This window comes from Notothenia rossii (genome assembly GCF_949606895.1).
Source record: "Notothenia rossii genome assembly, chromosome: 12".
NCBI classification, from domain to species: Eukaryota; Metazoa; Chordata; class Actinopteri; order Perciformes; family Nototheniidae; genus Notothenia; species Notothenia rossii.
The window spans coordinates 6,805,709-6,822,234 of record NC_136911.1 but is presented as its reverse complement, the minus strand read 5'-3'; the positions used below and the strand labels follow the sequence as shown (position 1 = coordinate 6,822,234).

The 16,526-nt window shown below is 39.4% G+C and overlaps 1 protein-coding gene across 7 annotated transcripts in view; it reads right to left on the bottom strand.

The window, feature by feature from the left end:
* Positions 1 to 16,526, bottom strand: part of col11a1a (collagen, type XI, alpha 1a) — a 67,369-nt gene that overhangs the window by 24,751 nt on the left and 26,092 nt on the right. For all 7 annotated transcript variants that reach the window (XM_079661755.1, XM_079661756.1, XM_079661758.1 and 4 more), the window contains 24 exons: positions 16,246 to 16,299; positions 16,081 to 16,134; positions 15,006 to 15,059; positions 14,813 to 14,866; positions 13,498 to 13,551; positions 13,033 to 13,077; positions 12,787 to 12,840; positions 12,630 to 12,674; positions 12,037 to 12,090; positions 11,278 to 11,322; positions 10,790 to 10,843; positions 9,457 to 9,501; positions 8,765 to 8,818; positions 8,611 to 8,655; positions 7,156 to 7,209; positions 6,942 to 7,049; positions 6,749 to 6,802; positions 5,698 to 5,751; positions 5,192 to 5,236; positions 5,036 to 5,089; positions 4,805 to 4,849; positions 4,299 to 4,352; positions 3,657 to 3,710; positions 206 to 259 (listed from right to left, as the gene is read on the bottom strand). In XM_079661755.1, coding sequence (XP_079517881.1) covers positions 206 to 259; positions 3,657 to 3,710; positions 4,299 to 4,352; positions 4,805 to 4,849; positions 5,036 to 5,089; positions 5,192 to 5,236; positions 5,698 to 5,751; positions 6,749 to 6,802; positions 6,942 to 7,049; positions 7,156 to 7,209; positions 8,611 to 8,655; positions 8,765 to 8,818; positions 9,457 to 9,501; positions 10,790 to 10,843; positions 11,278 to 11,322; positions 12,037 to 12,090; positions 12,630 to 12,674; positions 12,787 to 12,840; positions 13,033 to 13,077; positions 13,498 to 13,551; positions 14,813 to 14,866; positions 15,006 to 15,059; positions 16,081 to 16,134; positions 16,246 to 16,299 — 1,287 coding nt within the window. The remainder of the gene's footprint in view (positions 1 to 205; positions 260 to 3,656; positions 3,711 to 4,298; positions 4,353 to 4,804; positions 4,850 to 5,035; positions 5,090 to 5,191; positions 5,237 to 5,697; positions 5,752 to 6,748; positions 6,803 to 6,941; positions 7,050 to 7,155; positions 7,210 to 8,610; positions 8,656 to 8,764; positions 8,819 to 9,456; positions 9,502 to 10,789; positions 10,844 to 11,277; positions 11,323 to 12,036; positions 12,091 to 12,629; positions 12,675 to 12,786; positions 12,841 to 13,032; positions 13,078 to 13,497; positions 13,552 to 14,812; positions 14,867 to 15,005; positions 15,060 to 16,080; positions 16,135 to 16,245; positions 16,300 to 16,526) is intronic.

The following is a 16,526-nucleotide window of genomic DNA, read 5'->3' as shown; positions in this document are numbered from 1 at the left end:
ATTTAAAATGTTAGCAAGGCCCTGAAAAGCTGTTACCGTTTTAATACACAGATAATATTAATATTAATTTAATAAAATGTGTCTGAGCCACTTTAGTACTGCTGCAGTGATTTTCCAAAAGAATAAGCAGTTGTTTAAGATGATTACAATGTCAGATGATAAGATGTCAATTCAATGTATTCATTAAATAATAAAGGTCTCCTACCTGGGGCCCGACGACACCTCCTGGACCTGGTGGACCAGTTTTTCCTTGGAAACCCTGGAGAGAAACATTACAAAGGATTAGTTAAAGGTTTTATAATATCAAAGGGAAGCACGTTGATAATCTACTAAAACCCAAGGAAAGACACCGAAGGGATTCCACTGGAATTTGTTTCATAATCAGGGAAATATGTCTTGGCTTTGTATTGCTATATATATCATGTAGTAAAAATACGTTCTAAGGGTATATTAAACAAACAAGGATTAATTTAATAACACTACATTGCTGGCCGGTAATTACCTTAAGGCAAACATACAGTATTGTGATATATTGTAAACAGAGATCTTTCAATTGATTAGACATTAGGGGGAGATGGGCATATGTCAGAGGGTGTACAGTATATGTATACACATGGTGAATATAGATGTGTATGTGTGTAGATATTGTATGTTCAACTTTTGTATCAGGGAGTGTACAGTATATATGGATATACTACTCAAGTAAAGATGAAGGATTGAAAGTTTTCCTGAGAACTGAATAATGGCTTGCATGCACTGCAGCTTGTAAACCCCTCGTATGCATAAACATATAAAACTGGATAAGGGTTTTATGTAAAACAGTTAAAAAAGTGAACTTAAATTCAGAAATCCCATTAAAATGCTTGCCTTGACATGATTATTAAACATAACACTAGTGGTCATACATCTTCTCTTTGGAATAACCAAATCCACTTCAAAGAGCAATACAATAAATAATAAATAAAACCTGAAGCGCATCGTGCACAGTTCTCTGTTTCAAACCCTAATATGATATCTAGGGAATCAAGCTCCAGTGAAGGCACAGCAACAAAGAGAAACAACGGTCTCTCGCTAGAATGAAACCAAGCTTTCAGGATGCCCATTCATGAAGTTCATGACCTGAGACAAAAGTGCAATATTTTACACAAACGATCAAGCACAACTGACTGGATGTGGACTAAATGCAATTGACAGGAGCCATTACTTGTCTGGCCACTTGACCAAGGGGCTGGCAATAAGATCACCAACCAATTCAGGAAAACAATTTTGATCTCCCTTACCAATGGGGACAAGAGGGCTCCCTACAATGCTAACAACAAAGAGCCATCTCTTTCTCTGCTCTAGGCCACAGACCTGTGATCGGGTTGCCATACCTGCACAAATCCAGACAACTATTCATTTGCATCTTGTCTGTTGCACTAGTTTACTTTCAAAGCCCATAGTTGATGTGCTTTGAGTACAAATGTAAAAGGCAGAATCGGACCAATCAAGAACGATACAAGTTCAACATCTCAAGTGTCGACTCAAACACTGCAGCACAAATAAGATGAATTTTTGTCCGCTGGGTGAAAAACAATCCAATCTCCATTGGATTGAGATAAGGAAAGACTGGTATCTTTACCACGCATTTAGTCGTCTAGTAGAGACCTATCTGCCATATATAAGTTTCTAAATGCTGAGTAAAGCCAGGCATGTAAACATGTAGATATCCTATAGTGAAACAGTAAATGGGAAGGGATTAGCATAAAGCAAACACATCAAACTCCAAAGTCAGAGTTGTGGGTGCACACTGACACAGTTCCACTTTGCCACTTGATTTTTGAAAACATCATTCATCACACTTTACACAAAACCACTTTTTAACTGAGGCATTTCTATATCATTTAAAATCATAGTTTATTATCCTACAACCAAGCAAGAACATTTCCAGGCTTAGAAGGGAAATCCTGGCTGATTTATGACTTCCGTCTTATTGATCATTGTGTTGTGATTTATGGAAATGTTTTATTCAACGGCAACCCTCAAGCCAGGCTGTTCAGCCACAGCCCTGATTCAGAGACACCAATTCAAATCTGTATTTGCCCTTCCTTAAATGCAAGTTGTGTTGCCGGGAATGTGTGCCTTTGAGCATCTTTATTGCTGTGATCTATTCTTATATTGGATACTTGTGGAGCATGTTCATAAGCGCATAAATCTACAGCCATTACAGTAACACCTTAATGAAGACTCTATGGTTATCGCTTGAATAGCAGCAAAGGCAGGGAAGCAGCCATGTGTGGGGTATTCAGTATCTATAGGAAAGAGGCAGGCAGAAAGGGAAGCTTTAATGATAGAGGTGATGATCAGTCAAGCTATCAGTAGAATGTATTGCTCCTGAGTCTCGTCAAACCAAGGTTCACTGACGCATACAAAGTACAGCGGTGTGGCAGTTGAAACAGGGGATTGCAACTAGATGTGATCACAGATTCAAATTTGGACTTGATTCTGTTTTTTTATGTCCCATGGGAAATGCCATCTTTGCACCGATACATCTCCATGAACAGCTTTGAAAATGTAAAGGTTAAAAGCCTATTCTCATCAAGCTCATAACTGCATTCTTTAAACGGCTGAACCACTATGTTGTGCAGCTGCAACAAATGTATGTCTACTGGTATTGTTTACCTCGGTTACAGTATTATTGCTCGATTATTTTAGAGCAATGAAACCTTGTTGCAACTGGACAGTCTTAGTTTAGCATCTTTCTATTGCATATTTGTAAACTTGCCAATGTAATAAGAAGGAAAAGCTGCACCAGAAAATGATGATTTCCCAGCTCCCTGGTGTCCATCTCTATGAGATAGGAGTCTGAGCCATCTGGATTAACTCAGGCAGAATGCGTGTGTGTGTGTGTGTGTGTGTGTGTGTGTGTGTGTGTGTGTGTGTGTGTGTGTGTGTGTGTGTGTGTGTGTGTGTGTGTGTGTGTGTGTGTGTGTGTGTGTGTGTGTGTGTGTGTGTGTGTGTGTGTGTGTGTGTGTGTGTGTGTGTGTGTGTGTGTGTGTGTGTGTGTGTGTGTGTGTGTGTGTGTGTGTGTGTGTGTGTGTGTGTGTGTGCAAATAGAGACTAGACAAGCAGATAGACTTAGACAATGTTCACAAGGGCTTTGACTTTAGAGTTCTGCTTAAAGAGGAAGGCCTGCCCCTTTGACATCACTCTGAGATGATGCATCAGTGATTGTAATCCCCTGCGTATAAGAGCAACAGAGATAAGATGTGGGAGAGGGAGAGTGGGGGATTGAATTGCAGTGCAGCCCACTGATTGGAAGGATCAGGTCTGTCCTGCAATCGAAAGGCAATTTGAAGAATGAGAGCTAAAAATGGTCTTGTTGGAAACGTTTACATACATAGCAGTGGGTACCAGCCATTAACAAAACCAACCCAATGTATGTGGGATTAAGATTAGAGCAATGTGAGGAGATTCATAATTCAACATTTCAAAAAATATTTAAAATGACTTGACCCACTCTTGTACTATTTGTTTCAGTGGAAATCTGTCCAGGTGTGATAAATTGTGTTTCATTGAGTTTCTAGCTGAATTGTAGTTCTTCTCTTTCTACACTGAGCAGGAAGTCTCAGAGATGACTGACATCTCAAACAGGGTAATGCATCTTTAGGACTCACCGTCTCTCCACGCTGACCGGGGTGTCCAGGCAGTCCATCCTTTCCAGATGGGCCCTGTCAGGTTGAATTCACAACACAGCCTTCGTAAGTTACAAAGTGCATTTATCTTGAATACATGCATATCTGAAGTGAATAACAGCAGTATGACATTGGTTTTATTGCTTGAATTTTTCAAAGCATTCATATTTATTATAGCAGTATATTGCAAATGTTTTGTAGGCACAGAACAAGTTACGAACATAATTTTCAGAATGGCAAAGTCATAATTAGACAACTGGAACACTCTAATGAAGAAATAAAAGGTTCTGTTGAAAGGAACAACATCAGTAGCTAAGGGCTAAGAGCCAGCTATGAATCTAACCTTAATCAATAGGTGGAAATTATCACTTGTTTCCTCCCTAGACTGGGGAGTGAGACAATTGGTTCTGCTTCAGTAAAAGTTTAACTAATGATCCCATCACAGAATTAGGGTTATTGCCATATATGACTGCACTCCATGAACTTCTCAAATGTAATAATCTAGCAAACTAAGCTAATCCGCAGCTGGAAGAGCAGACAGTAGACGGTTAACTTTAGGAGCCATACAGCCGTACTAGTGGTTTTATACTTCGAGTAAGGTGTGAACGCAGGAGGAATACTTACAGGGGGGCCCTTTGGTCCAGAGAAGCCCACTGGTCCCTGAGGTCCTTGAGGCCCCTATTGAACAAAAAAAAGTCAGATGAATATGAGAATAAAGTTATGCAAAAGATAACACAGCAAAACACTACTAAATGTTCACTGAAAGCCTTAGCTCAAATCATTAGAGAACTCATCATATTGTATCACCTACTGTACAAAGTGAGGCTTGATCAACTATCAAAACTGGTTGCGACAGAAGGGTTGCCATAAATAAAGAATGCCAGTGAGAAATGATAGAAGAGCTAGAAGTTGGATCCCCATCAGCACACATAAGCTGATGTCTGGAATGTGTAACTGACAGAGATGTTCATATTCAAAAGATGTTTTGTTAAAATCAATTTATATTACGCTTTAAAGTTTATAATATGTTGAAGTCTAAAAACCATCATCATGTCATTAATACGGGGATATTAGGGAAATATTTAAGATATGAATGACACTGAATGGCCTAAACAGAATAATATACTTACTCTCTCTCCAGGTCCACCCGGAGGGCCGTCGTTGCCTGATGTACCCTGAAACACACAAAAACAACCATCCTCACCTAATAGTAATAATGTGTTTTCACAGTACACGTATTAAGCATGGAGTATAATAGGAGCAGTAGAAGCATTGTTTAGAAATGGTTCAATTTCTGCTTGAAGGAATATTTAAAAATATGTGTGAGTTGTGTTTTGTTGTGAGTGGTATAACTCTTGTACCTTGGCGCCAGGTTTCCCTGTTGGACCTCTGGCTCCTCGACCCCCACGAGGACCCTACAGCGAGAGAACAACAGAGTCAAAAGAAAATCCCGAAAACAAAAAAAGTTATATTAACTAATCATAACATAACATAATCCAAGAGTGAGATATACATACCGTTGGCCCTCTTTGGCCTCTTGGACCAGCTTTGCCTGCAGTGCCCTGTTAGAGAACCAACAGAAAAACACCTTTAGATATTCATTTGAAAAGGATCCTTTTTTTCACTATCTCCATGAATTAACAGTTTCTCATGCATTTTTTTAATTGTGTTGAAGCAACACGTTTTACAAGTCTAGAAATAAGGGAGAGGGACTCAGTGAGAGCACATTCTTTCCACAGCTTTTGTTCCCACATTGATTTTGTTTTTGTTATTTTCTGTGCCAAGACACAATACAGGTGCCTTTATTACAGCAATCAATTTTCTTTTGTGCAGGGATATCATGTGGGGTGAATTTGAAACTGAAACAGGTAAAGTGTGTGTGTGTGTGTGTGTGTGTGTGTGTGTGTGTGTGTGTGTGTGTGTGTGTGTGTGTGTGTGTGTGTGTGTGTGTGTGTGTGTGTGTGTGTGTGTGTGTGTGTGTGTGTGTGTGTGTGTGTGTGTGTGTGTGTGTGTGTTTTCTTACCCTTGCTCCTTTCTCGCCATTGGCTCCAGGGAACCCAGGGAAACCGCTTGAGCCCTGTCAATAACAGAGGGAGTTATCATGGAGGGGTAACAAGAGATTCTGGATCGGTCAGGGCATGCATGATGATGAAGTTTCATACTGTAATTGTCGGCACTATTGTTAGGTATCATCCTCGGTTATCCACGATTGTTTGACACGGTAACTTCCATGGCCCTTGATTTTTCAGATGTCTTGATTTTGTTTTCTAAAAAATATCTTCATGTACTTTTTTAAAATTGTTAAACCCATCCTAAGTAGTCCTGTTAAGTGAAAGTGTTGCATCAAAATCACATTCCCAGCTTTTTCTAAAATGTTTATCAAGTTGGCATCATAGAGGAAGTTTGCATGCACATTTTCTAAAGTAATATGAGCACACGAACACATACACAAAGAGAGGAGAACTTAAAAACAAAAGGCTTAGCGTAAGACCATTGTAAACACAAGCCAAGGTGACAGGTTTGTGCCTTAAGTTCAACTCTGTGAGCAGGGGATTAAAAAGCAGCTTACCCATTGTGCAGCACCTCACCACAGGTTGCATTTGGGACATTCAATAAAAAGTCAATCAATGACAAACCATGACTTCCTCCTAATATAATAATTCCACAAATCCAAATAATGTTGAAAACATTATGTTTAATGAGTTATTGTCTATAAAATGTTGCTCTGTCAAACGTTGATTTGATAATGGCCTTTAATATGTGATCTAAAGAAACCCTTTGGAAATTGTGCCTCATTAGAAAGTGGTACCAATATTTACTAAAGGCACCATCTTTCAAAGGTATACTTCATTTCAAAAACGGTCATGTTTGCGTATTGCCATATCAAAGCATGACGTGAAATATGTATTTCACAAAAGATCTGCACCATCCCGTCGTTCTCACCGGGATTGCATGTAACGTTTGTCTGCTTTGACTGAGACTCTGTACTCAATTGGTTATTTTTCATGACAAGGTGCAAGGGCAGGTTTAGTTAAAAAAACATCCCCTATTGTTGTGAGAGTGTAGTAAGTTACCTTAGGTCCTTGTCTTCCGGGATAACCTGGCAATCCTGGAACACCCAGTTTACCCTGAGAGACATTAACAACACGAGACATCAGCCCAGCAACACAACTTAATCACAATGAGAGCAACAACATAACAACTCAGAAGAAAACCCATGATTCTTGTAACGGCTTTCCATCATCCCTGGTCATTGAGCCATATTACCTTTTCTCCAGCAGGACCGAGGGGACCTGACTCTCCGTTGGGGCCAGATCGGCCTTTAGGACCCTCAGGACCATCCTCTCCACGGGACCCAAGCATGCCAAGCTCACCCTATGACACAAACACAAAGAGTATGAGGATGATGTATGGACATCACATGTATCAGAACTGACTGGACACGTGGAAAGACATTTGTATGACAGACGATCTTCCTTACCCGGTCTCCTTTGATTCCCATATCTCCCTTGAAACCTGGGAAACCATCCTCGCCCTAAAACAAGACAAAAATAAGTTATTGCACCTGCCAGTAATTGTTTGGCTATTTCATTTTATTTGGTTTGAGGCCTTTGCTTATTTCTCACCAAGAGACTTAGCATGGACTGTTTTGTAATATTTACTAACTGCAGGAACTACTGAAGTGTTCTGATATGTTGTATTAAATGAACATCTGTTAAGAATTCAGCCTGCTCATGTTCACTCTGTGGAGGTTTGGTGCTGCCCTCTGCTGGCCAGAGAGTTGAACAGCATGTGCAGGGACTTAAGTTCAGCTGTTGGGCTGTGCTTTATGTACATATTCTCCAGCACCTGCACCAACTGATTAAAGGCATGTGGAATATTTTGATGTTATACTAATATCTCATACTCAGATATGACCATTTTAAAGCATTTTAGCAGTACATTAAAAATAGCTTTTATGCAATAAAACCTTAAACCTTTTTGTGAATCTTAAAATTGAATCAAAAGTGTCTGCATCAAATCAAATAGATTGTGAAGAACAGTTTTTACTTTAGCCAGAGTCCTTTCTTTTTTTTATTCTGTCGCCTGTCCATGTTTTCATCCTTGTCTGATGCATAATGCAGCAAGGAGCATGTTTGTTGCCATCAATTCCCGTCACAAAGACCACACACACACCAACAGGTACACTCACACCTGAGGTAGAGCGCATGCTTAATTCATAAAAAAACCTTTCTCCTCAAGCTTTGGCTTTTGAATCTCTTTCTTAAGTATAAATAATGTAACGATAATGTACAGCAGCATAGTTTTATTGATCTCAAATAAATGTCATGAATATTAAGGGGCAGCTTGCTTACTTTAAATTCTGCATGTTGGCACACACAGGCACACTTCAAAAAGACTTGAGATGGATTGTAGTGTTCTTTAAAACCAAAAGCCTCAAGCATGACAGCTTTACATTCAAAAACCGATTGAGGGTCACTCCAAGAAAGTCTCTGTCTGCTCTGAAGATATCCAGCCATCCACTCCAGCTCAAAAGAGCCAAAACACAGTTGGGAGGGAAGGTGGACAGCCATAGTTACAGACAGAATATCTGTGACATGAATATATTTACAGGCTGCTGTCTTCACCTTTATCGCAGAGTGAGGAAAGTTTAGACAGACCCTGACATAGTGCATGTGGATTTGGACGTGTAATAAACTTTAAAGTCTCAACTTGTCCAAGCAAATTTTGCTGCATCAACTCAAAGTTTCTGCTGCCATCAGTGGTAAACATATTTAAATAATATGTCTTTACAAAACTGCACAAATCTTTCTGGAATTAGTTTTTGTATTTAGATTAAAATAAACGATATCAATTATAAGCTTTGTTGCTGCTCAGTGGCTATAATCAATTGAGAAAAGAAGGGAAAAAACGTAGCATTTTAAAAGGTTTATACCTTCGCTCCCTTTCCCCCCTTAAGACCACGGACACCATCAGCACCCTATTTGACAGAAAAGATGGATTAATTAGCATCAAAATCACAACAGAATTCAATACAAGTAATTACAAATATCCAATCCAATGACCACATAATCAAAGTGAAACCGTACCTTGACACCACGAGGGCCAGGATAACCAATAGGACCCTGTGGACCTGATGGACCCTGTAGGGGAGAAAACATTGCATGGTCATGATAGTCAATGCTTTACTGTGGTAATACGACAGGTCTTTAGAGAGGTAGGGTTGTGCCACTGCATGTCTTCATAAGCATATAAGATGCAACTTTGAGGACTTTGTATGAAATGACTTTAGGTTTTCAGTTGTTCTGAGTTTATATTATATTTCCTAATACGTCATGGCGAGTTTAACATTATATCCACATTTGTTATGAAAATATTGATTATACTAACTGTACTATAAAATATTAATGTTCATCCATGAAAACACGCCTGAAGAAGTATTACCTGATATAAATGTAAACAAAAAACGAAATTAAAATTACAATATTGCCCCGTAACCCTAACTATTTTTGAATTAACATTAATTCGTTAGAAACAATACAATTTTAATTGACAAAAAACATGTTATTCCTTTCTTGAAACCTAATCTCAATCGCGTTATTTTTCCTAATGCAAGAAATATTGGTAAACGCTAAAGTGACACACATGGTACATTATCCTGTAAACACTACTATCAGTACTTCAACTGCACTAAGACATCTTGGTAATCTTCCCGATGTAGCACACACACATGCATATAAATATCTTACCAAATTATTTCTAAAATATGAAATACACTTACCAGGGCTCCTTTCTCTCCAGGTGGTCCCTCTTTACCAGGATGACCCTGTCAAATAAGCAGTCACAAAGTTGTTAAAAGTTGTTACAATGATGTGTTGGTCGTAAAAGCTAATCTCGATTGCATGGCAAATCTGAGAATGACAGCAAACGCCAGGCAAGGAGCTCACTAACCAATGAACTGTGTTTATGAAACTAACACAGAGGAATCTGTATATACCTTCTCTGGTTGAAAACCATTTTAAAAGGACTTGGTCTGATTCACACCAACAACACAGGTGTTTTTCTCTTGTCTGCTGCACAAATTTGATTGTTTGTGTGGTGGCCACTGGTGGTGGTGTCAAAGTGACGGGACAGGTAGGCATGCCCATACAAACTTCTGCACACACATCTTTGCACACACACATGGCGTCCTTCAGCTGTGAACACCTGTCACCTCCAATTTGAGGCGCGAGGTTGAAGCAGAAGGCTGTAAATCACGAGGCTTTGGGGCCTGAGGGAAACTAAGGGCTGCCTGCATCTTGAACTTAGACACCTCTCCTAGCGAGGGGAGAGAGGGAGGAATGACATGAGCTGCAACAGGTCGAGAATAACTAAACTCAAAGACACATTTCTTATATATTTGCCTTGAGAGATTTCTGGGGGCATAGAAGTATTTGACAAGAAGGCTCTGTGTGTGTGTGTCATACACTAAAAGGGTAAACCCACCAAAACGAGTGTCCATAGTCTATATATCATACATAATTGTATTTTGTTAGATAAAACAGTTTGCAAACCTTCTTAAGACATATAGTCTAAATGCATTGTTATACTGTATATCTGAATACATTTCTAGATGGGGATTTGTTTTAATGTCAAGATCTTTAAAATAAATAAATGCTATAAATTAAGATGAATAATGTCAATTTTGTTTATAAACTGGCTGTTATCTTTAGGATAGCCACTTACACCATGTTACACTATAAGCTAGGGTATCCAGCAACTTGTAAATTAAAATATTTTTTAAAAGGTAGGACTGTCTATGGAGTACACAATGTCAAAACTACCTGACCTGCACTCCATGCTTATATATTGTGCAATCGTTTGATAAGCACATTACAGGTTATCAAATGTGCTTTGAAAAGGTCATACACAGGTCAGCTCTGTGTTGGGAACCGTAGGTTGAACTTGAGCTGAACCTCTCCATCCATCACTTAGCTTGCTGATTTAAAAAGGATTATTGTATCCATTGCATGTATATGCAAGAGTAGTGTCTGAGGTTTGGGGATTTAATGGGACTTAACGGTGACATATTTCTATTTGTGTGTGTGTAATACTGATATACTAAGAGCACGCACAGGAGGTCCATCAGCTCCAGGTAATCCAGCCAATCCCGACCTGCCGTGAGGTCCCTGTATGGAGAAAAGAAAAAGACATATAAGTTCAAAGGTCAGAGGTTACTAGTTTCAGAACACTATATTACCTAGGTCTATTGAGGTTTAATTAAGAGTATCTCAGACTTACAAAAAAGCAAAACATAAAACATTTTAGCGTTAATTTCCTTTGTTACCTGGAGTTCGCTTTAAGAGAGCAGACTGTCACTGATTAAACGAAGCTAATGAAATGTGTTTAATATGATATGTTTTGCTTAAAATAAAAAGCAGGAAACGTAATGCCAAGTTGTACTAACAATAACTTTGATCTTTTAAAATGATAATAATGATCCGCATAAAGTATGATAATATGGTGTAAATCAAACAACGTTAAATCATTGTGACACATATATTGTGCTCAGATTTTATTTGTACTTTTTCACATACTTTAAAAAGAAATAAAGGTTACATACTTTTTCCCCAGGTGGTCCAATAGGGCCTTGGGGGCCAGGAAGACCCTATAAGAAAGAGACAATAAGGAATGAGTCTGTTGCTATAGTTACAACACACATACAAAGTATTCTCAAACACACATACAAGTTAGATAAACAGAGGAGTTTGTTGGAGCTGTAAATAGTTTAGCTGGTAAATGTTTGTGAGGCTTGTACCTGTGTGTGTGTGTGTGTGTGTGTGTGTGTGTGTGTGTGTGTGTGTGCGCGCGCGCGCGTGTGTGTGTGTGTGTGTGTGTGTGTGTGTGTGTGTGTGTGTGTGTGTGTGTGTGTGTGTGTGTGTGTGTGTGTGTGTGTGTGTGTGTGTGTGTGTGTGTGTGTGTGTGTGTGTGTGTGTGTGTGTGTGTGTCGCAGGGGTAATTTGAGGCACTGAAGCTTGCCCCAACAGGTGTGTCAGCTTTGCAGGAATTCCACCAACATGAATAAGATGCTTTCAACTGGATCAACCCCGAAACATTCCCCTTTCCAAGATAAACCCCTGAAAAATATTTGACAAAATGTTTTTGGGGGGTGCATGCTTGTGTGTGTGCAAATAAATCCAAAGTAAATCTTATTTGCTCTGTGTGCGGAGTTAGTGGAGCACGATATAAACACTCATGAGGCACAAAACAGAATGTTTCTGTGGCCACTCCACTGTATAAAGAGATTATGATGCATTTACAGGCAGTGCAGTTTTTTATATATTCCTTTGTCTTAGGTGTCATGTATGATTGATTTGTTCACCTGTGTGCCAGGGATTCCTTGCTGCCCGGGTGGGCCTGGCTCTCCTTGTGGTCCCTGAAAAAAATGGAAAATGTCAAACACACCAGTAGGCCCAGACTAATCTGGTTTCCCAAAAGCTGCCACATGAATAACTCACATTAAAGTCATTGTTAGCAACCTGATGGGTACCATAATACTTGAAATGAGCTGTTTGAGGATCAACCTATTCCACAAATGATTTGACGACATAGTTTAAAGAAGTGTTTTGGTGTAAACTACTCTCACTGCCTCATCTACTCCAACATGAATGCCTGTCAGTTTGCTTCTTAACTAACTGGGGCTGTGAACCTATTCTATTGTGTCCTGATGTGATCACTTTGTTAAATGTTTTCAAAGGCTTGTTTATTTATTAGCTGTTGAACATTTCACACCTTGCCAGTTAAACTTGCCACACTACTTTACTTCTCTAACGTCTGACCTTTGAACTCCAGCTAACCAAGACAGTGCAAAAACAGTAATGTAGAGCTCACACATCCCCCTGAAACTCTGCCGAGTGAGTTTATCAAGCAACATACAGTATTTATCAGTTTAGTAAGAGTAAGTTGTGTTTATACCATGTTTCCTTTTGGACCTGAAGGTCCGTCAACTCCAGCAACACCCTGCGAAGGACAGGTGAGAAGAGACTCGTGAATATCTTATACATACAGTATATATTGTATCCATTCATAAAATGATACCAGAGATAGGTATGTTAAAGGGAATGGTACGTACAGGAGATCCAGGGGGTCCGGGAGAACCGCGAGGTCCCAGCAAACCTCTAGGACCCTATGAAAAATCAGAAGCAATGTCTTGTATGAATGAATACATTTGATCAGGGCAATTGTGTCCTCGGGTGGACTTTTATCAATGAGAGATCAGACATCATTGTGATGTTAGGATTGAAGGCGATTTTGTTCCAACACATTATAATCACATGTTTTGGATAGCCTGATAAAACCAAACCAACAGCAGCCTTACACTCTCGCCAGCTAATCCTCGTGGCCCAATCTCTCCATCCTCGCCCTAAGGGTAGAAAAAGGTCAAAGGTAAAAGATTAGATGTATTGAATTGGTCTTTATCACACAGGGTTATTGTTTCATTTGAACAAATACAATCTGAACAGTAAATATCTATCACCATATTTAGTCCTCAAAGGCCTGTATTAGGTAAGGCTTATTCTCAACCTGACCAATATTATTGAATGCAGTAACTGCCTGGGGGTGGAGGTGGAGGTTATTGTGGGGTAGTTAGTTTCATAGAGACGAAAGGTTAAACCCAAATCCTCCTCCTTCCAAGTTAATAGTCTCCGCCCAGCTGCCGCTGCCTGAGGGCTGAGCTGGCGGACCACAGCTAAAGGAGCTGACTGTAGTGGTTCTCTAAGTTGAGGGCAATTTGCTTATAATTTATCAGGGTTTTAGTAAAACAAAAACAAAAAGTACTTACTCTCTGTCCATCCTCTCCAGGAGATCCTGTGGGTCCCATTGGTCCTAGCTCCCCCTGAATAGAGACACAGATAAATAATAACAGAGATGAGAAAGAGAGACAGATTTAGTTTAGATACGGGAATAAATCAACTCTGGGCTTGTTACCACTTACAGGTGTAATACTTTTTTCCATTTCTTACATATTACTTTACATATTCTGCCTAATACGTTGTTTTCATTTTTAAACTCAATAATAATGATGCTGTATCTCATTCAATATACTTTCTAATCATACGGTTTTACTCATGGGCCCTGCCGTGGTGCCCTTGAGCAAGGCACCGGGCAACCCCCTTCCCCCCACACTCCCACTGGTCCCCGGACGCTGTACAATAGCTGCCCACTGCTCCTAGTACTAGACTTCTGGTACTAGGATGGGTTAAATGCAGAGGCCAAATGTCACTGTGTGCTGTGTGCTCTGCATGTGTGATCATTAACGAGGGGTTCCATCCCTCCCATTCTATTCTATGCGTTAATAGTAGGTTACTTAAAAACCTTCATCATTCTTGTGTAACGCTTGTGTTTTGTTGTTCATATATGTTGCTATTGCATCCCCCTAATGTAGGATTTGTAAATATCAGTAGATTTGATCAGGCTCAGTCATAAAAGATACTTGATTTCTATGTATCCTCCCTCCACAGTGAAGTCCTCCCTGCATCCAAATTTATAAACTACAGCTTATTTTACAAACTTGGAATACATTAAATATGGCTAACCTGCTTTGATACAAAACTGTCATCACATTCTTCCATGTAACAGTTAATAATGTAGGCATATTAGTGGAATGAAACAAATTACAACTTCTCGTTCCATAATTTCCCCAATGTCATTGCAGTATTCCCTCATCACACTGAAGTGTATGCAACTCACTCAACATGATCTCTGACCAGTGACCGCAGCCAGATATATTTCATTACATCTAAAATGCTTGCCCTCTTGAAGCTACCCAACCCTCCAGTAAATCATAGTAATCTAAGAATACAAATCCCCAATAACTAAAGGATTTCATTTTAAGGCCAATTTTGCGTCTTATCAAATGAAGAAATGTTGTTTTTGCTCATAAGCTTTCATAATCCTAAAAACATCTACAGGAGTCATTTTTCAGGCAAACACTACTCTGTTGTTCATGAGGATTCCAAAAAACAAACCTGGTTTATTATTACTTTCAATGGACATATTTCACAGGTATTCTACTTCCGTGGAATCAGCAACAGTAAAAGACTTCAAAAACTGTTCAGTTTGATCACAACTGGTCACAACTACCATGCTTTACTTACCCTGTGTCCCTTTTCACCAGGCAGTCCGGGAAGTCCATCAAAGCCTCTGTCACCCTGTTAGGAAACACAGCAGAGGATGTTACCAGACCGCACAGCACTATCACACATCAAAGTCATCATGCACTGCACAATGCAGGGAGCAATGCTGTATGACAGTAATACACATGAACAGTTGTGTGTTGTCATGGGTTACCTTGGATCCTGACTCTCCAGGCATTCCACGGGATCCGTCAGCTCCGGCACGACCCTGGAAACATTAGCAGAATAATTACACATCTAGATAAAGACTTACATTTGTTTGTGGTGAGTTGAAGGAAAAAGCTTTTAAGATGATAAGAAGTCGTTTTATGGTGTTGGATTGTGCAGGTCTTGCCAGAAATATGAAAAATTAAATCTGCTTAATATTTCTTCAATCAGTCTAAAGCATTAGATAATGTTGGCACTAAAAGTGCAGGTAATAAAGAAAAGTAATGCTGGCTGACACATATTGGTGTTAAACGAAGTATTACACTCAATATACAAATCAATTAATCAATCAAGAGGTGCTACTAAGGAAGAGTGGTAATCTGAAGCCTACTGCCATTATACATTACTGATGAAGTGCTGAATTGATAACTGCTGATAAGAACAGTAAGCACGCAAAAAAAAGACAGAAGAAATATATTTCTCCTTATATTACTCGGATTTCCTGTTGCATCTGTTTATACAATCCTTTGAAACAATAACCTTTTCCTTTTTATTCTTTAATAAAAGAAGTAAGAACAACTGTACCAATAAAGCAGGAGATGAACAAGTAATAAATGAAAATTCACATAGGAGATACTTTTTATCATATTTAATGTCGTCAAAATCAGCGGCTTTGTGAATGATACTTAACAGTCATATAAACATTCAAAAACATTCCTTTGTGGTTATTAAATTGTCATTTATATTTTTAACTGTTCAAATAAAGTGTTTCCTAATGTTTATTAGTAATCAATTTGGTCAAAAGTTTAGCCATGCACTACACACTATCTTTGTCCCAAATCCAAAGCCAGTTTTCCCATTTAGGCATTTTCAGACAGATTTGCTGCCTGGCCATTGATCCGAGGATTGGAGTGCAGGCCTTTAAGCACATATCAAGCAATTATTTGTTGGATTGGAAATAAGCCTCTCAGCGTTTGAGCAGTGACCACAAGTACAAACAACCACGCAACAACAAACACAGAGACATGTGAGCACACACACACAGAACCGTGAGAGTTGAGCAGGTCAGCGAGTACACTCACCCTCTTGCCAGCTTTGCCAGGTTGTCCTGCAGGCCCTTGGATGCCACGGGGGCCCTGTACAGACACATGAGGACCACTTAGTGACAGATAACTAATAACCTGGGAAGTTGCCTTCAATCGCTAGTGAGGGATTTCATGTTTGCATTATTAGGATCATCTGTTCACCTGAGGACCATGGTCTCCACCTTCACCTTTAAGTCCATGAGAACCAGGAAGACCCTAAGAAGAGGAAACACAAACCAAACATTAATACTTTGTATTTAAATTGGGAATGTGCAGTTTGCTACAGGGACGAGAAAATTAAAATGGCGCAAATTAAACAGCAGATGGCGATGTTTAGCTCAGTGTGTGCATTCTGTTCGTGTGTTCATCTGAAGAAAAATGCATCCACACATTCCTGTTACTACAGATGCATGAAGTACCTGAGAAAAGTGATGACATTCAAA